A 26,865-nucleotide genomic window follows, 5' to 3' on the forward strand; every position below is an offset into this window, starting at 1 on the left:
GCCATTGGGACCCCCTTCGTGGGCGTCCACCTGAGTGGCCCCATAAAGACCTTGGTATTGGTACTTGGTGTCCTTACTGACTTCCTGAACTGCTCAGTCAAGCTCCTCGCTTTGAGTGGACTGAACATCCACCCCAAGACTGTGTTTCCTCAACTTCATCATCTAACCTAACCATCAATCGTGCTACAGTAGAGTGAGTGAGCAGTGCCTAGTTCTTGTGTTACACATCTCCAAAGACCTGTCCTGGACCACCAATGCCACAGGACTGGCTATAAAGGCTCAACAGTGTCACGTCCCATCGGAAACGAGAGTAGGACCCAAATGCAGAACTCGGAAGACGCAAGGTAGTTCAAGAAGAGACACGTTAATTGTATGCAGAGGTCGGGGATCGAGCAGGCAGTCCGGTGCGGCAGCGGTAGTTGTGACGTCGGGCGAAGAGAACAGATGAGCGGACAGGCAGGAGTCGGTACATGGGGAAACAATCAACGCAGGCAGAAGTATCAAGGAGTCAGGCTTACAAGGTTGGTCGGAGAACGGACGAAGGTCGGTACACACAGGTTCAATCAGGAATACGAGAGTGCTGGAACGGGACATAAAGCTCAACGAACTGGCGGAGGACCAGTCGTCACCGGGTCCTATATATACGGGGGATGATCAGCCCGCATGAGGCGCAGGTGTGTGCCTCCCAATCAGCGCAGCTGCGCGGGCACCCGCACAGCTCGTGCTGAAGCGGCAGGATCATGACAAACAGAAGCTCTACTTCCTGCAGAAACTGAAAAGAGCATCCCCCATCATGATCTCCTTTTACAGAGGGACAATTGAGAGCATCCTGACCAGCAGCATCACCATGTGGTACAGCGCCTGGGCCACCTACTGCCGCAAGATCCTACAACACACTGTGAAAGAAGCTGACAAGATCGTTGATGTTTTGTCTCTCTCCTCCCTTCTGGATATTTATAACACTCACCTCACCTGCAAGGCCACCAGGATTGCAGGTGACCACACTCACCCATCTCACTGCCACTTCAAATTCCTGTTGAGCAAAGAAAAAACGACCAGTACCGTGCAAGTAATTAGGACATTCTGGAATGTAGAGGAAGTCAGACCGGAGGTTAAATACAGAAGTTAATGAATAATGTGGGCCACTTGCATCAGGAGCTAGGCACATCTGACCAAGCTAAACTAAGATGAATTAAAAAATTCTCCAGTTATTAAATCATTAATTAAGGCTTATGCTAACTCTGCCAGGAGAGCCTGACTTGGGTAAGGCTCATGGGTCTATTTATAGGCTTCAGACATGTTGGTGTCAGAAAGTAAATGTCCAGAAGATACTGGAGTACTGAATTCAGAAGCATGAATCATATTATACAACAAAACCACAAGAGACACTGTGGGAATCCCAAAAGAGCATGATACCAGTTTGACAGCTCTGCCCGTTCAGCTTGGATGATTTTCAAAACACCAGCTGGAGCTCTGACGCACAGCCCAAGGCAGAAGCCATTAAATTTAGGGGCAAATTTAATTAACATTGCATGAATGAATATCCATCCATTTTCTGAGCTGCTTAGCCTCACAAGCGTCGCGGAAGTGCTGGACCCTATCCCAGCTGTGATTGGGCAGGAGGTGGGGTACACCCTGAACTGGTTGCCAGCCTACCACAGGGCACAGGGAGACAGGCGACTGTTACACACAATCACACCCTATAAATCCATGTTTTTGGGATGTGGGAGGAAACCTGAGTGCCCGGAGAAAACCCAGGCAGGAATGGGGTAACATACATGCAGGTGGGACCAAGATTGAACCCTAGACCTCAGAACTGTGAGGGAAATGCTTTACAGCTGCACCACTGTGCCACCCTTGTAGAGGTGCAGCTGGTGAATATTAAAAAAAAAATGTAAAATTCAACCATGTCTGTGAGAGTCCTTATTTGCGGGTGGCATTGTAAGACCCTATAAACCAAGACTTTGAGGAATTGAGGCCAATTTACAACTAATGCCAAGACAATGTGAAGTGGGACCAAGACAAGATTGAAGCTTTTATGCTAATATCTGCAGAAATAAATTAGGGTCACATTAAAGCAATCAAAATATGGTACTTTCAACAAAGTATGTTAATCTTCAATACTTTGTTGGGAATCCCTTTGCTCGAAACATTGAGGCAATCAGCCTGCGGCATTGCCCAGAAGTTATTGAAGCCCAAGTTAATTGATGCTTGCTCTCAGTTTTCTTTGTTTTTGTGTCTGGTGCCACTCATTTTCCTCTTCATATTACCTCTTCGAATCCTCTTCGATGAGGTTTAGATCCGGTGAGCTGGCTGGCCAGTGCAGTGAACTTGGATTGAAGAAAGCAGAGTTTATCGACACATGCATTGACCATTACACTCCAAATCATGAGAGACTGAGGATATTTCACAATGGACATCAAGCAGTCTAGGTTGTGTTCTTCACCAGTCTTAAAAGACAAAACACTAGCAGTACAGAAAACTCAAACAAAACAAGATAAAGGCTCCTGGAACTTCCAAAAATGTCTGTAAAATGGGCCCCTCCCTTTATGGCTTTCCACAATTGTGAGTTGTTTCAGCTAGTTGTAGAAGTGTTTCTGTTTTTGTGTTTTCTGAAAGTTCAATCTGTGGAATGCGGTTGTGTTAGTGCAAATGGCATGGGTAACTTACACATCTGAAAACACCATAAACGCTTAACGGTACATACAGGTTTTGGAGAAACATATGCTGCTATCCAAGCAACATCTTTTTCGTGGATACCCCTGCTTATTTCAGCAAGACAATGCTAAACAAACAGCATTTGCAACACACTTCATGGCTTCATCGTAAAAGAGTGCGGGTACGAGACTGGCCAGCCTGCAGTCCAGACCCATCTCCCATTGAAAATAAAAAGCATAAAATACAACAATGGAGATTGATGAACAGCAGAAGTCATCAACAAGCAAGAATGGGAAAGAATTCCACCTTCAAAGCTCCAACAATTTAGTGTCCTCAGTTCCCAAACCTTTAATGAATGTTGTTAAAAGAAAAGCTGATTTAACAAAGTGGAAACTTGACCCTGTCTCAGCTTTTTAGGAACCTCTTAGAGCCATAAAATTCCAAGTTGATTAGTTATTTGTTAAAAACAATAGATCTTGTTAGTTTGTACATTTAATATCTTGTCTTGGTAGTGTATTAGATATGTGTAGTAGATTTTACATAGATTTCATTTTCAAATCATTGTATTCTCTTTTTATTTGTTGAACACAATGTCCCAACTTTATTGGAATTGGGTTTGTAGATTGGTGAAAGCTGGAGCTGGCAACTTGTGTGGATGGAATGTTTGGGAACGATGGAAAAGTGAAATCCTACTATTTCAAGGGCTATCGTCAGTGCCATCTTGGAGAAGAAAAAAAAACTTGCAACCATGTAATTTTTGCAATGAGCATTTAGTTCAAAATTTTGAATTCTGAACTACAAACTCAACTTGTTCATTTATGGAACCTCGAAGTGAACTTTGAACTAGCTTGCGTCGAAATGAACTTGCCCAATACTTGTGATGAATCCACACATTTCATAATGGATGAAGCAGACAGTTCAGACTCAATCGCGTGCGTGCACTTGACATGGATGAGTGAGACTACACTTATTCAGTCATGAAAGAGGATTTCCCAACTTGGCATGTGGTCAGTGTTCTGGTTGTGAGACTGCAAGGTATATAAATGATTTGGCTCCCAACTGTTCTTTTGTGTGTGTGTGTGTGTTGTGTGTGTGTGTGTGTGTGTGTGTGTGTGTGTGTGTGTCAAACAAGGAGGAGGTTGTTATTGTGGGCTTGAATCTGTACATTACTTTGCTGGTGACAAGCTTCATGAAGTTGATTAGTTCAATGATTTATTTGTAGATACACATACACAATGGGTACATTTACTGCTATGGTTTAGTGAGTTATTTAATTTTCTATGATGCCTTGCACTGTAAAATTTAATTTTTGTGATGAGCTGTCGTTTGCCCATATTTCTCAGTGACATTTGGAATCCCCGCAAAATGGTAAAATAACAAATGAATTGTAAATGTAGTATATTTATATACCTAAATGTAAAAATATATATAATATATTTATATATAATGTAAAAATTTTTGACAAAAAGATCCTGCCACTCACCTGGCTCTTTTTATTGAGACTGATGCGTTGGAATTACAAATGTGGAAATCAGGATAAATTAACCGTGGGTGGGAACACCCTAAACATTAAAACTAAAAATATTTTTGGTTTCATGTCTCCAAGGTTTACGGATTGAGTTGTTGTTGTAGCTTGACTGCCCCCTGCTGCATAATTACAGTAAATACAGCAGACCAAAAAAAATCTGTTGCATTCAAAATGTCAAATCATATTCTAGCACAATAATTGACACGTATATACTGTACTGTATCTTTATATTCTATTTTTAATTGAAATATATTGGGAGATGTGTTGTTCTCATTTCTTCAGTATTTTACCCGGTGAATCCTCTCTTCTTCACTGCAAACACAAAAATATGATCACATATGGAACATTGTTAGTGTCACTGTGAATCTGTATTTCATTTGGGGTTTTACCTTTTTCTCTCACAGTATATATAGCGACTGTGCCAGCTTTAATATGGTCAGTTACATGACAGTGAAGCAGCCATGCTCCAGGGTACTGGGGACGCATTTTGACCGTCTGCACAGTATGGAGGAAAGAAGAAAAACAAAGACAGAAAAAAAACACATTCAAAAAGTCTGGGGTACCAAATTTTCCATTTTATCCAAGACTAGTTCATTTACAGCAGGCAATAAATAATTACAGTATAGTTATTATGCAAGCTTTAGGAGAATGTTGCTGCTGCTGATTGACCACAGTATGGATGATCTTTACCTGGAAGGTGGCAGGAAAAAGCTGAAACACATCTGTAGTGTGTGGGCCTCCACCCAGCTGCCAAAATAAATTAAAAAAAAAATAAAAAAAGATAATAATAAAGTAGATTTTATTGTTCAATTTAGTAATGCTACTGTATGGTAACATAAGTTGTTTTGTAGGTACCAATTACCTTATACTCTACACTGTGCCCATGCCAGTGCACACCATGAATATCCACCTCATTGCCCATACCCATCAGGTACCAGTAGACCTTATCTCCCACCTCCATATTCAAACCCTTCAGGTTGGCGTATACGAAACCATTAATGGCTGAAGAAGAAAGGGAACATTTTAGAAAATTAATCCAATGGATTTCAGTTATTTCGAGGACATGTGCAACACCATGTAGTTTGTAGTTTTCTGACCGTGCATCTTGTTGCTCTCTATAAAGTCTTCATCATCCTTCAAGTTTGGTCGTGGGTTCCTGATGTGGGTCCTGATGTTTTCATCTAAATACCTGGTGTGTGAACATTGCCAGTTATGAGAAAGTACAGTATTGCAAGGGGCAACAAAACAAACTTCCATTTTATACTTGGATCCACAAGTTCATGGACCTGCACTTAAAGCTTAAGTGTCGTCAAATGGATGATTTTTGGTATATCATGAATGGAAAAACCCACAGCCAATATGGTCCCATGTGTTTTTTCACCACAAAACATGATTTTGACGTATACAGCTTTTTGTAACTCCCGCCATGAAAATCCTCTCAGGAATTTGTTGTCTAGAAGAAGCAGGAAGTGACATAAAGGACAGTGGCGCCCCCTCGTGGACTCGTTTGTTTCCATTAGCTTTACCTCCGCGAAGGTAGCTCATTGTTCCTTCGCGTTAGCCAAAATCCCGGCTCATTGCATTGCTTGAACACTCGGGAGAATGGAATTACCCTTCATAAGTTTGAAAGAGACCCTGTTCGTTGTGAAATATGGTTTGCACGGGTGCAAAGGACGAGAGGTTCCAAATAACAGGTAGGTGTGTATACAGCTACTTTAAAAAAAAAAAAAAAAAAATTGTTTGGGGCAGACCACGTAATCTGTCTCTCTCATAACATGGCGAAAGATCCTCGTATGAAATGTGTTAATGTGCGCATTCAGCTACTAAAAAAAAATAATAGTTTGGGAAGGACCACGTAATCGGTCTCTCTCATAACGTAACAAAAGATCCGCGTACGAAATGTGTCGATGTGCGCGTCGCCCAGCCAACAATGTTTCACTCAGCCTGCAACATAGCTCGGCTCCATCCCCTCTTAATATAGCATGGCGAGCCGAAACTCAGCCACACCGGCTGAGGCGCCGCGTTCGGCGGTCACATCTTCCGCGAAGGCTGCACGTGGGGCTTTGCGACGGGGGCGGCTCTGAAGAACCCAGCCGAGAATGCATTGCTCAGTCGCGTGCGCGCATAAACCGCCACGGCTCGACTGTGACTAAAGCAGCACCGCTCGGCTCTGTCATAAGACACACCAGCCGGCTGCAATGAGCCGCGATGGCTCATCTCCACCGCGGGAGTGGATCAGACGGGATGCGGTTTGGGCGTGATCGGATATCATCTGAATATGGCTCGAAACAATAGTGTAATATTGCCCCGGTAACTTCACTCGGTTGAGTGGTGTTGTCCTTTTCAAAAAGAGCTTCTGTGTCAGAAGGGGCATTGGAAAAAATGGGAATATCTCTGTTGTTCGGCTTCCATAGTAGCAGGCACTGCGCGTTTTCAACGGCGGAAGTGACGATGACGTCAAGGACAGATGACGCAACTAATATGGCGACCACTTGGATGTCGAGGGACACTCAATTGCGCAACTTTGTGCATGGATGACGCACTCTCCGCTCACTTTTTTTTTTTCGTATAGACAAGTGAATACTGTTATATGTATTTTTCATTACAATATCTATTTTAAAATGTTTATAGGCATGTCACCCGCACTTTAAGGACAGCCTTTCCCCACCTTTATTGAGCCAAGGAACGTGTTACATAGTTAAACTCTCACTGCACAGCACCCAAAAATAAAATGTCATAAAAAGCTAAGTATGCTGAAATACTGTGTGTGTATAATGTGACCCTGTTTCATTGAACACAAAGCTACGTTTTGTTGCATGATTGCCAACAGCTTAATTGCACCTTCGGCCATTTAATAGAAGAGCTTTTAATGTTTTGCCTGTCACTATACATCACTGGCATAGATAGATGATCAAACATATTTTATTCATAGCAAATTATTTTGGGACCATCAAAGAGAAATTACGTCGTTTCCCACCGCACACCTGATTATTTCTCCCGGAGCACTCTGGCACAGTGGTTGGGAATCATTTTTTAGGAAACTTATTTAATGTGCTACTTCAACATTTTTCTAAGATTTTTTTTTTTTTTTTTTTAAACTCTACTCACCAGCTCTCATTCTCATCAAATACGAGCATAAGCAATGCAAACTCCTCTATTTCTTTCTTCAGGCCCAAACTCCTTGAAGCGACAGTTCATAAAAGTACACATTAGTTAGTGTGACCCAAAATATGTAAAATACTTTAAGTTATGAAGTGTTACCAATCATACCAAGTAATCAAAATGGAGAAATTCTTACCTGGCCCAACTCCGGCGACAGATGACCAAGGGACCAATTAGACCGCTGTACAGGTCCTGGCAGACGGGGAGGTAAAATGTCAGTGTGTGTGTGTGTACGTGTATTCGTCCATGTTGTTATTAGCACACCTTAGCAACATCCACTGTGGAGTAGAATGCTGACACAGAGCACTCCTCTTGTTCAGTGGTTGGTCCTGTATTCTTTGTAACGTACCAGTCATAGGTGTGAGTCTCACCTGTGAAACAAACTTGTTGTTTTTTTGAAGCAGGCCACAGTGTAATTTTGGTTTCCTTCAAAGGCCCCTTAAAACTGTGAAACCATATAAACTGCCTCATCATAACATTACATGTACTGTAAACAAGAAATGATAGATAGCTAGTTGTGAAGTCAAATTTGACACAATTTACTCTCACGAGCCACATAAATATGTATTGAATCGAATCTGGCCCCTGGGCCTTCAGTTTGACACCTGTGATGCAACAGCAGTAGAAATTTAAGAGTGATTTACAATCTCAGATTTAGGATGTTTATCAGCTATTCAATTTCGACTAAACAAAGGGCAGCAAAATAAACAACGTTTAATTTTTTTTTTTCCCCATCATAAGGACTTTAGTAACCTGGCTTGGTGTGGTAAATATTTGGGCTTTCTGTTTTGACTCCATGGGCATGAATCGAATACGGTCTGGATGCCATATTCTTGAAAACCACCTTTACCTTGTCACCAACGTCAGCATGGATCATGGGACCTAAAAGATAAATAGATGCTCTGGTCACGAGCATGAACAAATTGGAGTACTAACGAGTTGCACAGTTGTTAAGAACGGATGCACTGTACAATTCTTCGCGCTCACAGTTGAAAGCAATGGGAGATTAGGATTGTGTTACCAGCCTACCCATAATGCCGAGGTGTTCCATGTCACCACCTCTTTCCACCTGCTTTGTGAACTTGTCATTGGTGAACTGACGGTAAACGACCTTCTTGTAGCGTGAGCCGATGAAGCCACCCTGCTGGTCCAGGAAGACAGATGCGGGACTACAGAACAAGAGGCAGGTCTCATTTGGGAATGGGCAAAAAAAATTAAATGTGTATATTAGAGTGTATCTTTTTTTAATAAAAATTTCAAAGTGGTGATGATTCTGATGCAGAAGCAACATACAGCTTTATGAATTACGTGTGATGTGATAAGAGGACTCAACCGAGGGGTATAAACCAGTTTGTACAGTAGAGTTTAAAACCATCCACAGAGTATGTACAGTTAATAAAATTAGTATTAGTTATAAGCATTATAAGTACACCCTGCTATATTGCAAGTTCTCCCACTTAGAAATCATGGCGGGATCTGAAATTTTCATCACAGGTGCATGTCCACTGTGAGAGAGATCTAAAAAAAAAAAAATCCAGAAATCACAAATGAATGACTTTTTTAATTATTTATTTGTATGATATAGCTGCAAATAAGTATTTGAACACCTGAGAAATGTTAATATTTAGTATTATTTGCAATTACAGACATCAAACGTTTCCTGTAGTTGTTCACCAGGTTTGCACGCAGGGGGATTTTGGCCCACTCCTCCACACAGATCTTCTCTGGAGCTGACAGGTTTCTGGGCAGTCGCTGAGAAACACGGAGTTTCAGCTCCCTCCAAAGATGTTATATTGGGTTTAGGTCTGGAAACTGGTTAGGCCACACCAGAACCTTGATATGCTTCTTATACAGCTACTCCTTGGTTTTCCTGGCTGTGTGCTTCGGGTCATTGTCAGGTTGAAAGACCCAGCCACGACCTATCTTCAATGCTCTGACTGATGGAAAGAGGTTTCTCCCAAAATCTCACAATAATTGCCCGCGGTCATCCTCTCCTTAATAAAGTGCAGTCATCCTGTCCCATGTACAGAAAAACACCCCCCAAAGCATGATGCTACCGCCCCCATGCTTCACATTAGGAATGGTGTTCTCGGGATGGAACTCATCATTAGTTTTCCTCCAAACACAGTTAGTGGAATTATGACCAAAAAATTCCATTTTGGTCTCATATGAGCACAAAACCTTCTCCCATGACTCCTCTGTCTCATCCAAATGGTCATTGGCAAACTTGAAGGGCTCCTGTCATGAAATGGATGATTTTTAGTATATTAATGAAAAAACGTCAGCCAATATGGGCCCACCACACCACAAAACATGATTTTGACGTATACAGCTTTTTGTAACTCCCGCCATGAAAATCCTGAAGGATTCTTTTGCGAGAAGCAGCAGGAAGTGACGTAAAGGACAGCGGCGCCCCCAAGTGGACTCTTTTGTTTCCATTAGTTTTACCTCCGCGAAGGTAGCTTGTTGTTCCTACGTGTTAGCCAAAATGCCGGCACATTGCATTGCTGGACATTGCTTGAACACTCGGGGAGAAGGGATTTAGCCTTCATAAGTTTGCAAGAGACCTGGTTCGTTGTGAAAAATGGATTGCTCGGGTGCAGAAGACGAGAGCTTTGTGGGTTCCAAATAACAGGTAGGCAGTAATGCGCCCCGACTCGACGGTGTTCAACAAGTACTGCGGCAGCTTTGAACATCCCCCTAAAAGCAGCACGGCTCGGCTCCATTATATGCCACCACGGCGGCGAAAATCAGCCAGACCAGCTGAGGCGCCGCGTTCAGCGGTCACTGCTTCTGCGAAAGCTGCGTGTCGGGCTTTGCAGACGGGGGCGGCTCTGAAGAAGCCAGCCGAGAATGCCTCACTCAGCCGCGTGCCCGCATAAAGCGCCCCGGCTCGACTGTGTTTCTCAGTACTGCAGAGTCTGTAAACACCCCCTTAAAGCAGGAGGGCTCGGCTCTGTCATAAACCATACCGGCCGGCTCATCCGCAATGGCTCATCTCCACCGCGGAAGTGGATCGGATGGGGATGCGGGTTGGCCGTGATCGCATATCATCTGAATATGGCTCGAAACAATAGAGCAGCGGTCGGCAACCTTTGACACCGAAAGAGCCATTTGAACCCGGTGTCCACGGAAAAGAAAACACTGGGAGCCGCACATCTAAAATGAAGAAAAAAAAAAAACTTTTACTACTTTACCGCAGCATGTTTCTCCATTGGCTTTGCCGGGCTTGAAAGTCGCTCAAAATAGACGCCGTTTCAGCGGGTATACCCGCTTCCGCAGTGTGACGTCTATTTTGAGCGACGAAAAAAATAATATAATTTATAAATAAATAATTTTATTAATATTTTAATATTTCAAGATCACAATCTTCAAATTTAGAACTAAAATAATATTAAAACTAACACAAATAAAACGCACTTCAATTAAATACAAAAAAAAAATTTTTAGTAATTTATTTTCCCAAGCCAATCAGAGCCGCATTATAAGGATGAAAGAGCCGCATGAGGCTCCGGAGCTGCGGGTTGCCGACTGCTGCAATAGAGTAATATTGCCCCAGCAACTTCACTCATTTGTGTGGTGTTCTCCATTTCAAAAAGAGCTTCCATGTCAGAAGGGGCGTGTTTGTCTCCCATAGTTAGGGTGCACCACGTGTTTTCATTGTCGAATGTCCGGGTGACGTCACGGACGGAGGATGCAGCCAATATGGCGACCACTTGGATATCGTAGAAGGACACTTATGCAACTTTGCGCATGGATGACATGCTCTCCGCTCACATTAATGTTTTCGTATAGACATTGAAGTGAATAATGTTATATGTATTTTTCATTACAATATCTATTTTAGAATGTTTATAGGGATGACACTTGGGCTTTAAGAAGGGCCTTGACATGCTGATTTAAGCAGGGGAACCTTCCGTGCCATGCATGATTTCAAACCATGACGTCTTTGTGTATTACCAGCAGTCACCTTGGAAACGGTGGTCCCAACTCTTTTCAGGTCATTGACCAAGTCCTGTCGTGTTGTCCTGGGCTGATTCCTCACCTTTCTAAGGAACATTGAGACCCCATGAGGTGATATCTTGCATGGGGCTCCACTCCGATTGAGATTGACCGTCTTGTTTAGCTTCTTCCATTGTCTAATGATTGCTCCAACAGTGGACCTTTTTTCACTCAGCTGCTTGGCAATTTCTCTGTTGCACTTTTCAACCTTGTGGAGTTGTCCAATTTTGTCTCTGGTGTCTTTGGACAGCTCTTAGGTCTTGGCCATGTTCCAAGTTTGAGTCTTACTGATTGTATGGGGTGGACAAGTGTCTTTATGCAGCTAACGACCTCACACAGGTGCATCTGATTCGGGATAATACATGGAGTGGAGGTGGACTTTTAAAAGGCAGACTAAGGGTCTTTGAGGGTCAGAATTCTGGCTGATAGACATGTTCAAATACTTTTTTGCAGCTGTATCACACAAATAAAATAGTTTAAAAAAATATATATTGTGATTTCTGGATTTTTCTTTTTAGATTATCTCTCTCACAGTGGACAGGCACCTACAATGAAAATTTCCGACCCCTCCATGATTTCTAAGTGGGAACCGCTTACAATATAGAAGTGTATTAAAATACTCATTTTCTTCACTGTAGATCTGTCAAAATGTTCCCAGCTACATGTAAGCAGCAAACGTGATGACATCAGAGCATTATGAAATACTATACTGCTCAGGATATTTGTAGTCACTCCGGAGCACAAGTTCTACATTTTAGAAAAACACACAGTTGACCTTGCAAGAATTAGAGTGGGCATATTTCAGAGATTAAATTATTAGGGAAACGGGCGATCAGTATAGTTAGTTTTTTAAGTACAAGTTTTATCTTAAATCCCAATTATGACACTTAGATGGCGCTATTTTACTGCACTCAGCATAAACAGTGACTTTCAGAAAGTGCGAGAAGACCTAAAGAGTATTGCGTTGGCTCGGATGTTCTTCTCAATATTAGTATGAGTAAATACTATTTACCATCTTTCATGAAGTTCTAAGAGATTTAACAGAGGATTGGGAGGGGGGGTTAATCTAAGGATAACCACAATTGCTATAACAAATATCCTGAATAAGTAATGATCAAATCAATAAGATAGTAATCACATAAATTCTGTTCCAGACAGAAAACTGACTCTCTCTCCAGGAAAAAATACCCAAATAAAGTTAGCCCACTGGAATACTCAGCAGCTCAGTTTAGACAAAAGAAAAAAAATTACACTTGACTCCATTTGCAGTTGTTACCTTTTCTGACCACGAAACATTTCAGCCTCCCAAGTACGATTTGGAGAGTAGTCCCAGTCCATCTCAATGGCGGCAATGTAGTAGGTTTTAAAGTGCAACATTGTCTCGCCCTGACGCTGCAAAAAGCTGCATTTCTGTACCGTGTAGTTGGCTCGCATTCCTCCACGGTACTGGTTGACCGTCGGGGACGCCACTTCAAACTGACCTAGAAAACACACACAGGGATGAATAAATGTTAGATCAGTTTTTTTTTTTGGGGGGGGGGTATATGTCCAAAATTTGCATTGAAAAATTCAGTCTTCGAGTAAAGGTTGGAAAGTTCCTACTTCTCTGGAAGTATTTATTAGGGCTATGCAAAATATTACATTACCTATCTCAAATTGGCCGCAAATTTGGTTCTTTGGTTTAGTGCAATCTGCTGTTGCCAGTAGGAAGAAGAAAAAAGAAAACATTGTCAAAGGAGACAGGGAGCCATTAATCTTCATATCATTTAGCTGGCTCACAGTCACTAGACAACTGTAGCCTGTTCCCACTGGATTAGGATGAAAGGGGGATTGATCACCAGTCACTCAGGTTTTTACACAAATTAACCTAACCTGTTTTTGACAAATGGAGGACATTGGAAGACCTGCAAAGAACCCACATAAGCAAAGGGAGAACATGCTGTATATATTCACAATGTTGGGATCCATTTTCAAGGAGGGAGGTTGTTACAACTGCATTTTCTTATGCACTGTACCTGACTTTGACCCACTTTATTTTGAGACACGTACCCATGCTGTCCGGCTCCATAGTGACAGTGCGCGAGATGTGAGGGAAAACAGAAATGGAGTCGAGTCTGTTCTGGCGAAAGATGAAGCGGTTTCCCTGGAAGTGAAGACTGTTGATGTCTGTCTCGGAGCCCAGTCCTGACAGGTGCCATGTGACCCTGTCCCCCTTACACATAGTCAAGCCTTGGAGGTTCCCATACACAAACCCGTTGATGGCTGAAACAGAAGCCCACAAAAGTTTTAAAACAAAAATATGTACTCAAATTGAGGAAAATAATCATGAAAAAGTCTAGTTTTTTGGTTTGCTTTTAAGCAGCTTGAGAATAAGAGGTTGGATCCGGTTATGTTAACATGCAACTTAAAAAAAAAAAAAAAAAAAAAAAAAAAAGGCATCACATTCAGTATGAATACAAATGCCTACAATGCATCTTGTTGCTTTCAATAAAGCCTTCATCTTCCTTGTTAACAGTGGCAGGTGATGTGGTGAAGGCACGAATGGTATCATCAAGATACCAGCTCAGGTTTTCATCAAATACTGTGGCCAGCAGATGAAACTCTTTATTGTAGTTCTTCTGTAAGGTGGAAATAAAAGAAAGCGAGAAAAAGAATTCCAAACAAAAAAGTGCTGCTTAATCAAGTCAATAAAAATCCAAACAAACAAGCATATAAAAAAAAAGTTCAACCACACATTACAATTTTTGGATTCAGCTGTACAAATGAAGCCATGTAGCCGTCTTCTCCTGGCAGCAGCTCCTAACCTGCGCCTCATTGGTTCTAATTTTGCCATGTATTTAAGTATGTATTACTTGTATACCAGAATCTTGGTGTATTTGCCTCGTTACATCGTCCCAGCGTTCCTGTGCCACCACAGTCTTGCTTTTCCATATCCTTGTTTTGACGTTATTCAACCTAATTTTCATGTTTTTGGATCTTCCCTTCTGTCATGAGTTTTTGTGCCTTATGCCTTCTTGGACTGCTTATCTGTGTATGACCTCTGCCTAGTATTAAACCACATTCATTCCTCAGAGTCCTGCATTTGGGTCCTACCCCATGCTGCTTGCCCATGACAGAACAAACTGGCCAGACATGGACCCAGCAGATATTTTTGACCAGAGAATAAAGCCATCCGGGAGTTTCTGGCTCACTCCGTTCCCCACCTTCCGTGAGAGATGGATGGTTTTATGAGGCGGATTGAGGAGTGTTTTGATCTGGTATGGAAGAGGAGATTGGCCAACCCCCAGCCATCACTCCATTCTCTTGTCTTGTCAGCGCGCAGCCTGCTGTGACACCCCCTACCACCACCACCACCTCACTTGTGCACTTGGGCAGTGGCGTGCAACAGGCCTTCTTCTCCTCCACTTGCTCCAGCGGTGCCCACAGCAACCGCCTCTCGCTCCTGTCTCGGCGGTAATCAACCATCAGCCGCCATTGTTCTTGTCTTCACTGTTCCGCTTTGGCATTGTGACTCTCCACACGGACGTCCGCCTGAGTGGCCCCATATGGACCCTAATGCTTGACGTCCTGGCCGACCCTCTGAACTGTTCAGGCAAGCACCTTACTTTGCGTTGCCAGGTAGGCCACCAGCCTTACTGGGGTGGGTGTCTCTGACGAAATAATTATTTAAAATATACCACAACTATTTATTTTGATAGAGAAAATAATCTGCACATTGCAAGACTGACTTGTGTTAGCATCAGAACATAACCTGGCTGTACTTTTAATGGATGCCTTCAATGTTCATGGGAGTTCTGTTTGGGGGTCACACAGTACCCACACTGGAATGAATATGTAGACAGTTGGGGTTCTATGAGAACAACTAATTTGCCATGTAGACCACATGGGAATTACTGACATGTACACACTTAAGTCATTGTCTCCAGTAGTATAATTGCACTCTTTTCGCAGGCCCTGGTGTCAATGGCGGACTTGAGAAAAGAAATTATGCAAGTATCTTAACTTGTGAAAATCGTGACAATGCAGTGAAAATGTAGGTAAAGTTGTCATGTCTCTACTATTTGTTGTAAAGCACAGTTTGAGACCTCTCCATCGCTCTTGTATAAAGAGGAAAAAAAGGAAAACGGATTCCTTGCCACAACTCTACTATCAATGCATGTATGAATACGCCTGTGGCTTTTGTAGTGTTTGAGAAGTATACCACAGATAAGTAGTCCCTCTTTCTGTTGTATGCCTTTGTCAACGGATATCCAGTCACAGTGGTTTCTTGCACCCAATCTGTCTTCTGGTCTTTCTAAATTTCTCACCAAACCTTACAGTGTGTGCTTTCCCTCTGATGAGCTCATTTTGTGTCCCTTTTATCTTCGTAACTCCCAAAGAGTATCAGAGCATCTTCACCTCTGCCACTCCTACCTCTTATGCTATTGTAAAAAGGTAACAAAGAAAATCAAAATTACATTTAGCTTTCTTTTCTTACCTGTATCCCTTTCTTAAGAGAACTAGGTCGACAAACAAGCAGTGGTCCAACCAGTCCAGAGTTAGTGTCCTTTACAGGGTCTACTCCTGAGTAGTACAGGTAGGTCAGACAGTCAGCCTCCCCTGGCACCGGTCCAGCACCCACAGGCACAAACCACTCATATGTGTGAGTCTTTCCAGGTGAAACCAGAGCAGCTGGAGGAGGAGTCACTGTCCCTGTTTATACACAAATGTAGTACATCAATGTGGAAAGTTAGAACTCCCAACAATGTAAACCTGCAATGCCTTCTATCATTTTTAAGGAGAACACACCACTTACGTTGTTCATGTTTTAGTTCCCTTAGTCTTTTGGCAGTGTAGGACTCTAAATAAGACCAAATACCATGTAAACAAACATTAACAGAGGATGCTTTTCATTCTCATGAAATGAAATTGATAGTCCAGATTATAATAAATGTTTTAACCTTCTAGTTCATTGTGATAGAGAGTCCCATCTTGTTCGATACTGTACTGTACACCATGTGGCTGTAGAGAGTAAGGCCGACTGGCCTTGTTCTTGAAGACCACCTTGATGGTGTCTCTCTCTTCCGCTCGCAGCACAGGACCTGAAAGAGATGAAATGTGAATGTTTGAGCTTTATTTGTAATGGAATCAGGCCAAGGTCGTTTTTATAAAGCTATGTCGTAACAGTAACCTCAACAATGGAAACAAAAGGAATTTTAAACAAAGCACACACACACTCACACTCAAGTTATTGAAATGCAGACACGTGACAACTTGAAAAATTAGTCTTACTTTAATAGTATGGTAGATATGCGATTAGTATGTTACGCAGTTTATTTATACAGTGTAAAGCCCAGTGCCGAATAGTAGATATTGTAATCCACATGCTTCTATGTATCTGACAATAAAGGTTCTCATTGTTTCATAATGTATTAAGGCAGTCAAGATAAAAGATTCTACGAGTCTAGTATCAAGTTTGTCTGCTGTAGAAATGAATTATTTACTTCATATAAAACAAGCATTCCTTGTTGAGGTTAATGTAGTAACACTATGAACGAGCTAAGATTACCCAGAATTCCGAGGTGCCACTCCACTGTGCCGCGTAGCATCTTGGTCAGAAAGGAGCTGTCAGTGTATTCCACATAGCGAACCTTCTTGTATCGACTTCCGATACGATTTGGACCCTGGGTCACGAACATGTCTGCCTCACTGGACCAAGACAGACAAGCTCTAGCTCTCCCAACCATGAATGTGTGAGCGTGTGTACATGTGCATGTGTGTGTTGGGTGAGGAACCTGTCGGTTGGCAGTCTAGGAGCATAGTCCCAGATTTCTTCTTCCGCGGCAATGAAGAACTCTCTGAGCTTACCATATGGACGGGGTTTGTGGACGTTGGGAAAACACTTTCTGATCTCAAATATAGCCTGCATACCACCTTAATAGATGAATGCATCACCATGCAAAAGCAATAAAAGCGAGGTGAGTGACAATTTGTAAATGATATACTGTAGTGCAGTGATGGTGAATGGATCTGCCAAACAATCAGGGGGAAAGATACAGCCCACCCATCAGATGATCATTAACAGTGCACGTCAGCAGCCAGTGTCCGGGATTGTCTGCTACCATCTCAGCTGTGAGGCTCGAGCCAGGAAAAAGACTGACAGTGTCCGTGTGGTGATTTTCGCTTGTCAGGATCTGTCCATGGAAATGAACTGAATGCATGTCCACCTGTCAGGTGAAGAAGTTGGGCATTTACAGATGCATTTGTTCCCCCCACAGTCATGGGAGTATATGTACAGTAATAGCATTGCTACTGTTGCTGTGGGAAAGTAATTGAACAGCATCATCATCTGACATACTAAGCCATTATAAATCAAAATTAACAGTGGTAAAATGAGTAATAATAACCTACAATAAATTGCCATACATAGTTAAATTTCCATTTTCAGCCACGTTTGTATTAGCACCGACCTCTAAACCACGATTAAGACAATACAAGAAGAGCTTCGGTCAGTCCACTATTACTGCAGCTCAGTAAGACAGGATATGAGACTCATACTTGTATTTACAGTATTCTTTAGAAGCTGCATTTTTTTGAGCATATTTTGTCAAATCATCACCATCCTAAAATCACTGAGTTACCTCATTGCCCAAGCCAATCATATACCAGTGGATCTTTTTCCCTTGGCACATACTCAGTCCAGGTAGATTTCCATACAGAAATCCATTTATCCCTGCAACACAGTTAACAGGTAGCACAATTTGAGAATATTTACAGTTGATGGAAAATGTACAAAAATGGGTGCCCTTTTTCTCACCATGCATTTTATTACTCTCGATGAAATCTTCATCCTCTTTCAGGCCTGTGGCCGGGTTTGTTATATGTGTCCTGATGTTGTCATCGAGATACCAGCTGAAGTTTTCATCTGAGACCATGAATATTAGTGCATACTGATAGTCTGCTGAACTGTCCCCATGTACGTCCAGAGTTCCTAGTGTGAAAAAAAAGTATTTGAACACCTCTGCTATATTGTAAGTGCGCCACTTAGAAATCATGGAGGGTCTGGAATTTTCATTGTAGGTGCATATCCACTGTGAGAGAGATAATTTAAAAAGAAAAATACAGAAATCACAATTTATGATTTTTTTAACGATTTATTTGTGTGATACAGCTCAAAATAAGTATTTGAACACCTGAGAAAAACAATGTTAATATTTGGTACAATAGCCTTTTTTTTTGCAATTAGAGTGGTCAAATGTTTCCTGTAGTTGTTCACCAGGTTTGCACACACTACAGGAGGGATTTTTGCCCACCATTCCACAAAGATCTTCTCTACATCAGACAGGTTTCTGAGCTGTCGCTGAGAAACACGGAGTTTCAGCTCCTTCCAAAGATTTTCTATTGGGTTTAGGTCTGGAGACTGTCTAGGTCACTCCAGAACATTGATGTGCTCCTTACAGAGCCACTCCTTGGTTTTCCTGGCTGTATGCTTCGGCTCTTTGTCATATTGAAAGATCCAGCCACGACCCATCTTCAATGCTCTGACCGAGGGAAAGTTGTTCCCCAAAATATGCATGCTCCGGTCATTCTCTCCTTAATACAGTGCAGTCGACCTGTCCCATGTGCAGAAAAACACCCTCCCAAAGCATGATGCTGCCACCCCCATGCTTCACAGTAGGGATGGTGTTCTTGGAATGGAACTCATTATTCGTCTTCCTCCAAACACGGTTAGTGGAATTATGACCAAAAAGTTCCATTCGTAGCTCTTTTCAGGTCATTGACAAAGTCCTGTCGTGTCGTCCTGGGGTGATTCCTCACGTTCTAAGGATCATTGAGGCCCCACGAGGTGATATCTTGCATGGGGCTCCACTCCGATTGAGATTGACCGTCATGTTTAACTTGTTCCACTTTCTAATGATTGCTCCAACAGTGGACCTTTTTTTCACCAAGCTTCTTGGCAATTTCTCCGTAGCCCTTTCCAGCTCTGTGGAGTTGTACAATTTTGTCTCTGGAGTTTTTGGACAGCTCTTTGGTCTTGGCCATGTTACAAGTTTGAGTCTTACTGATTGTATTGGGTGGACTAACAAGTCTTTGAGGGTCAGAATTCTAGCTGCTAGACAGGTGTTCAAATACTTGTTTGCAGTTGTAGCACACAAATAAATAAAAAAAAAAAACAAAAAAAAAAAAAACCTGTGATTTCTGTATTTTTCTTTTTAGATTATTTCTCTCACAGTGGAGATACATCTATGCTGAAAATTTCAGAGCCCTCCATGATTTCTAAGTGGGAGAACTTGCAATATAGCAGGGTGTTCAAATACTTATTTTCTTCACTGTACATAAAAGAAGTTAAGGTTAACTGAGGAATGAATAGAAGTCATCTTTCCCCATGTTTTCGCACATTGCACATTTGTATTTTTGATCAACAATTGGGTTTCCATTTACAATTGAAGTCTTAAACTACATCAGGCTATGTCATAGCCAGAATTTATTAGTGGACCGGTAGATTAAACAAATTATAGTGTTCAAAATGTCAAGTGTGGCATTCTCATAAAACAGACAAACATAAGAAATTAGTAGCCGAAATGTGTTTGGGCTGTGGCAGGAAACTTGCAACCAAAGAGAACCCAGACAAAATTTAACTAAAGTCCAGTACCTCTCTTACAGAGAATGAGGGGTCCTATCAATCCTGAATTTATATCTTTTGGAGTTGACACATGGGAGTGGTAGAATCTGGCCAGACAGTTGCTTTCTGTTGGTTTTGGGCTGTTGGAAGGTGGTAGGGTCCACTCATAAGTTACTGTTGTACCAGGAGCCACTGAGTCATCTCCCTTCTTCTCATGTGAGGTACCGTCTGGGTACAATGCCCCTAAGGAGAGAAAAACACAAAGACTAAAAAAAAAAAAACCTTGCAGTCTCAAACAAGAGCAGCCCTGCCACAAGACGCAGAAGCAAGTGAAACCCAAAAGATGTACACATCTGCCCTGTCATTTCAGTAAAAACATAAAAATGAAAATTAGAAGACACGCGATGGGTTTTAATCAAGCGGTCAAAAGGAATTAGAGATAATGAAGAATGAAGACCGTGCGTCTGATTGGCTTTGTGTATAAAATGGAGCGTACTCAAAGTTAAATATTCTGCTGGCGAACTGGGAGCTGGACAAAATTGAGTGACGTAAATTGAATTATTTTCAGAGGTGATGTGGAAACATTTTGGATTTAGGACAGATGAACACCGCCATCCCAGGGACACAAATGACCTAATATGTTGAATTTATAGCAAGAAATTAACACAAATTAAAACCTCCAAAACAAAATTAAAATACATTTTAAATACAACCGTCCCACCTAATTTCTTCACTTGGGAACAAAAAACACGGTGGAACATTTCCCGTCAGCTTGCTTTTATGGAACCCTTTGCCCAACAATGCCAGTTCAAACGTGAATATGGTGTGCATATGTTGCCATTGTACACAGTATAACATTAGTATTGTAAAGGGCTGTATCTGTTGAACGTTTAGACAAAGCAGAGTTTAAAGAAAAGCTGCAAACATTTTTAAAAAAATTGTGTGTTTTGAATCAGAGATTGCTTTGCTCTACTTTTGTTATTGATGTTGCTACTTGGTACTTTTTCATATCAACTGAAAATTAGATTGACAGCACATTGCTCATGAGGCCATTAATGACTTATTTATACCACTGTGCCAATTTTTAATATTTGTAGAAGTGCAATTTTTGGGAACAGAACCTGAGTCCATCTCATGTATATTTTAATTGTTGATCTATATTATAATGTCAATGTTCATCATTCTTGGAATTAAAAGTGAATTGTTCTTAAAAAGGATCTACTTGAGTAATTATACTCTAATATCATACCAGCAGCATAAAAAAAAATGATACTATCGTTTGTTGTTGTAGTTTTGAGGAAAGTATATCACCCTGACCTTCAACACTTACATGAACTTTATTCCTAAAACTGCCTTTTACCATATGAAGAACATATCTCGAGTGAAGGCTTGCATGTGTCAAGCAGCCCAGGAGAAGCTCGTCCATACTTTTATTTTATCTCAATTAGACTTGACTATTGTAGTGGTCTTCTGACTGGGATCCCCAAAATGTCATGGTCCTACCGGTCCAGCCCTGGCTGTGCAGGGCTCCTGCACACCTGCGTTGATTAGGAGGCGCACACTTGCGCCTCAGCTATAATGAACCCTAGTATACATATCTAGGACCCAGCAGACCGTCTGGCTTTGCCAGATCGTTGCCATCCATGCCTCGTTCCCGCACTTCCGCATTCCTGATCCTGAACCAACCTCCGCCTATCCTCCGACCAACCCCGTAAGCTTGACGCTCCTGATACTACTGCTCGCTCTGACTGACTCTCCGGCATTTGACCTTGGAATGAATAAAGATCTTCCTTTAACTGCCTTCCTGTCTACCGAGTCGTGCATTTGGTGCGCCCTAGTATTCAAGTTATGACACAAAATTAGCATTAAACAGCTGCAGCTCGGGTTCCGACCAAAACAAAAAGGTCAGAGCATATAACTACAATCCTTAAATCTTTACACTGGCTCCCAATTAGTTTAAGAATAGATTTTAAAGTTCTGCTACTGGTCTAATGATCAGTCAATGGTTTGGGTCCTGAACACATGAAAGAGTTGCTAATTGAATACAAACGCAGCAGAGCTCTAAGATTGACTGACTCGGATCTAATAATGGAGTGCAGAATCCAAAGCAAACATGGGGAAATGGCATTTAGCTATTATCATGCAAAAAATGGATTAAGTTAGCAACAGAGGTGAGGTCAGCCCCAAGTGTGAGTGTTTTCAAATCCAGATTAAAAACACTTTTTTCTTCTCATGTGTTTTGGATTACTTCCACTTTTCAGTCTCAAGTCAATTTGACAAGTCATTCATTCCTCACCCTCACTGCCTTTGCTGTAGTTCAGTCCATGAGGATGGATGCTGTATGGTCTGGATGCTGAGTTCCTCAGGTGGACAATTAAAGTGTCTCCCTCCTCAGCCGTCAACATTGGTCCCAGGTAGCCCAACCAGGTTTGTTTCATCACCTCTGTTGTATACGTCGCATCACTGTACTGCTTATAAACAGCCTTCTTGTAGGTGGAGCCAATTCGCTGGGGGCCTTTCTTAAGAAAGACTGCAGCTTCTCTGAAATTCAATCACACAGAGAAAATCAAGTACATGCAATATGTTCAATCCTTCTACTCTCCAAGCCGCTTATCCTCACAAGGGTCACAGGAGAGCTGGGCCCTATCCCAGCTAGCTTCGTGCGAAAAGCGGAGTACACCCTGAATTTATCGGCAGTCAGTTGCAGGGCAGATAAACACCATTACTGAGCAGGAATCGATCCCACGCTGCCCACACCACAGTCAGGTGTGTGTACCACTAAACCAGTGACTTGGTAGTATGTCCATTTAGTGGATTTAGCAGCACAATGCACAGTAACATGGCATCCTTTATCAGGTCAAAATAATTCACCACATTTGTTCATAAAAACACAAAACAAAAAATTGATTATTTGGCAGCACAGTGGTGCAACTCGTTAGTGTTTGCCTCACAGTTCTGAGGACTGGAGTTCAAATCTTGCCCCTACCTGTGTGGAGTTTGCATGTTCTCCCCCATCCCAATAACATGCATTAATTGGACATTCTAAATTGCCCCTAGGTGTGATTGTGAGTGTGACTCTTGTCTGACTCGATGTGCCCTGCCATTGACTGGCAAGCAGTTCAGTGTGTACCCTGCCTTCTGTCCGTTGATAACTGGGATAGGCTCCAGCATTCCTGTGACCCTTGCAAGGATAAGCAGCTCAAACAATGGATGGATGGATAATTACTTACCTATGACTAAATAAAAAGGTCCTCCTTGGACTTTGTCAATACAAGTTAATTTGGTGCAGACTTTAGGATTCCTTCATCCATTTACAACACCATTTGGCTAATTAGGGTTGTTGGGGAGCCAAATTGATTCCAGCTGACTTTGAGCAAGAGGTGCGATAAACTTTGGACTGGTCTCCAGCGCAATCACATGCACAGGAAAACAATCTTCCACAGAGCTACGGTAAGTTTGTAGTATGTGGAAGCAAGCCATAGGACTGGGAAAACCCACCCATGCAGGAGAAAGCAAACTAAATCAAAAATCTGGTGTAAAAGGTATGAGGAAGCGTGGCAGCCGCATTCATTAAATTTTGTTTTCCTTCTTGTTTTATCTTGGTGGAGATTTGTGCTCTCCTTATTACCAGTCTTATTCAGTGTGGTAATAGGCCTATTGTACATTGCCCATGAACAGGATAGATACAGTATATAAGATCGTAAAGGGCCACTGTCGTGAAATGCATGATTTTTAGTTAATGAAAAAAAAAAACGGCAACCGACATGGACCCATGTGTTTTTTTTTTTCCCCACCACAAAACATGATTTTGATGTATACAGCTTTTTGTAACTTCCACCATGAAAATCGGTCGGCTCTGTGATAAGCCACCTCGGCGCTGAAAATGAGCCACCCTGGCCTAGGCACCGCGTACGCCGGTCACGGCTTCGGCGAAGGCTGCCGCGTCGGGGTCGCGGACGGCGGCAGCACTGAACAGCGCTCCCGACAATGGCGCACTCAGCCGCGTGTGACGACAATGCCGTAAAGCGCCCCGGCTCGGCGGTGTTATTCATCACGGACGGTGGCGGCCGCCGAGCCAGGGCGCTTTACGCCATTGTTGCACGTGGCTGAGTGCGACATTATTGGCAGCGTTGTTCAGACCGCGATGGCTCATCTTGACCATGGAAGTGGATTGGACGAGGAGGCAGTTTGGCCATGATCGCACATCATCTGAATATGACTCGAAACAACGTAATGTTGCGCCTGTAACTTTTCTTGGTTGTGTGATGTTCTCTTCTTCGAAAATAGCTTCCATGTCAGAAGGGGAGTGTTCGTCTCCCATAGTAGGGTCTACCGTGTGTTTTCAATGGCGAATGTCCGGGTGACGTCACGGACGGAGGATGCAGCCAATATGGCGACCACTTGGATATCGTAGAAGGACACTTCTGCAACTTTGCGCATGGATGACGCGCTCTCCACTCATATTTTTTTCTTATAGACATTTAAGTGAATAATGTTATATGTATTTTTCATTACAATATCTATTTTAAATGTTTACAGGGATGACACTTGACATTTAAGGGAGAGATGAAAGGGTGACGTTCAATAATTTGCTGAAGGGCAGATCAGCTGCATTATAGCGATCAGACCAATGCATTTGCTATACAGTTATCAACGGCCATGACTTCAACCATCCATACATAACTAGGTCCACAGTGAAAACACAAAGTTAAAATAAAAAAAAAGACTCACCCACTGCCAAGCCAGTGTTTTTATGGTTACAATACATCATGCAAAAAGTGGAGACTTACTCATCTTCCTGGATTGTGTGGTTCTGTATGCGATTCATCCCACTTGGTGCATAATTCCAATTAACCTCTTCTATCCTGAGGAAATATTCTCTCCTCATTCCAGAAATGCAGACTGGTGCATAGCACAGCAGAAATAAAACAAACACTGAGTCCACCATTGGGACAGAGTACTTCTGACTCTACAGTCTGTCAGTCAGTCTGTCTCTGTAACATTTGCTCCTGTTTTTATACTGGCTCAAAGGCTGACTGGTGGTAAGAGTCAATATTGGTGATTGGGTTCAGTGACCAAGCACCACCACGACCCCTGTCCAACGACCTGAGTAATGTTTAACAAGGAAATGTTTTGTGCGTCTTTTTTTTATCACAATTATATATAAAACAAATGTCATGATCTGTTTTTGCTTTCTCATTGTTTTAATTTGGGTTTTTTCATGTTGTTTTGTTTTAATGTCTCTTGCTCCTCTCTTGTCTGCCACTCATTTTGCCCAGGTGTGCCTCATTCTCTCATCAATGTTTGTACTTAACTGTTTTGTTTTCCAACTCAACTTTATTTATATAGTGCTTTCACAACAACTGCACCAAAATGCTGCATGCAAAACTTGAAAACATGCAATCATAAATGACCCCCCAAAAATTCTTCTCCCTTCACATAGTTATTTTACATAAATGAGGTGCGATTTCATTTCCTCTTGTTCCACATCGCTGGTATCGGGCTGAAACCTCCAAATTTCGTCAATTTCATTAATACTATTAGTCATCTTATGTTTACAAAATCATTGCCCAAAACAGAGTTCAAAATGGATTGCCTTCTTTAATGATTTAATGTTCATGGCTCAACAAACAGCAGTGTTTTATTATATTAGTAATCGTTTTGGGGATGCAAGGTCTCCACTCAACGTCAGCAACATTCGGTTTGGAAATGTTGGAGGTAAGAGAGGAAAAAGACTGAAATCTCCACAGTACCATAATTGTATGACGTTGCCTTCTCATCATAGATGTTGTGATACACAGAAAGAATGGTGACATACAGCAGTGCCATTTGTTCATGTTTACTTTTTTTTTTTTTTTTACTTTTAATTTTGAGTCCTTTTTCAGGCCGGGGGATTTTGTTTGATTGTTCCACATGCTTTGTATGTCTTTTTGGAGAAAGAATAATTTTTCTTTTTCCATTTCAACGATATCATTGCTCTTGAGCTTCACTGGTGATTTTCCTGAAGAAAACCTCATCCATCCATTCATTTTCTTTGCCGCTTATCCTCTCAAGGGTCGCGGGGGGTGCTGGAGCCCATCCCAGCTGTCAACGGGCAGGAGGCGGGGTACACCCTGAACTGGTTGGAAGCCAATCGCAGGGCGCATGGAGACAGACAGCCGCACTCACAATCACACCTAGGGCAATTTAGAGTCTCCAATCAATGGATGTTTTTGGGATGTGGGAGGAAACCGGGGTACCCAAAGAAAGAGGAGAACATCCAAACTCCACATATGTGGGAATGAAATTTGAACACTGGTTCTCAGAACTGTGAGCCCAACAACTCTACAGCTGTGTCACTGTGCCGCCTCTTCTCAATTTTATTAAATGAAATATTTCTGGTGCAATTGAATGATTTTTTTTTATACAGGTACTGCTGTGAACATACCAAGACCCTCCAAAAGAACCACCACCACTTCATTTAATTCATGTCAAACTCAAGGCCCCTGGGCCACATCTGGTCCAGCACATCATTTTATGTGGCCCACAAAGTATTATGTGCATCAACCTCATATTTCTTCTTAGAATGTCAAAACTGAAAATTGTCTTATTTATGCTCACATTTTTTTACCAATCCTCTTTTAAAATTAATCATCACTTTTTTATATTGGTCTTTCACAATTAATTGAATGATAGTTGGAATGTTTTTTTTTTTTTTACTTTTCTCTGATTTCAAAAGTAGGTGCCTCTTTGATGCATACACAGTACTGTACGTAATAATATGAGACAATCATGCATTTAAATGGGTTCAGAGTGATAATCCCCCACCCTCCCCATGTGGCCTACAACACAAATGACCCTGATTGTTTGAAATTGGGGAAACCCCTCAACTCAATCTCTGACAAAGGGCTTGATTACAAAACACAGCAGTTGA

The 26,865-nt window shown here is 42.0% G+C and overlaps 1 protein-coding gene across 1 annotated transcript; it reads right to left on the bottom strand.

Moving 5' to 3' along the window:
• Positions 1-4,404: 4,404 nt before the first annotated feature.
• Positions 4,405-25,090, bottom strand: cp (ceruloplasmin). The gene is made up of 24 exons (XM_061825826.1): positions 24,743-25,090; positions 22,249-22,493; positions 19,983-20,195; positions 18,147-18,320; positions 17,971-18,062; positions 17,394-17,556; positions 17,125-17,263; positions 16,899-17,038; positions 16,291-16,431; positions 16,146-16,190; positions 15,828-16,042; positions 13,818-13,968; positions 13,400-13,612; positions 12,627-12,831; positions 8,378-8,517; positions 8,102-8,230; positions 7,613-7,719; positions 7,485-7,540; positions 7,295-7,366; positions 5,284-5,375; positions 5,049-5,188; positions 4,877-4,933; positions 4,576-4,681; positions 4,405-4,498 (listed from the first exon to the last, which is right to left on the bottom strand). Exons 1-24 carry the CDS (start codon positions 24,898-24,900, stop codon positions 4,473-4,475), a joined length of 3,219 nt encoding a protein of 1,072 aa, XP_061681810.1. The 5' UTR covers positions 24,901-25,090; the 3' UTR covers positions 4,405-4,472.
• Between the last annotated feature and the right edge of the window lie 1,775 nt (positions 25,091-26,865).

The sequence above is a fragment of the Syngnathoides biaculeatus genome, chromosome 7 (assembly GCF_019802595.1).
Source record: "Syngnathoides biaculeatus isolate LvHL_M chromosome 7, ASM1980259v1, whole genome shotgun sequence".
NCBI classification, from domain to species: domain Eukaryota; kingdom Metazoa; phylum Chordata; class Actinopteri; order Syngnathiformes; family Syngnathidae; genus Syngnathoides; species Syngnathoides biaculeatus.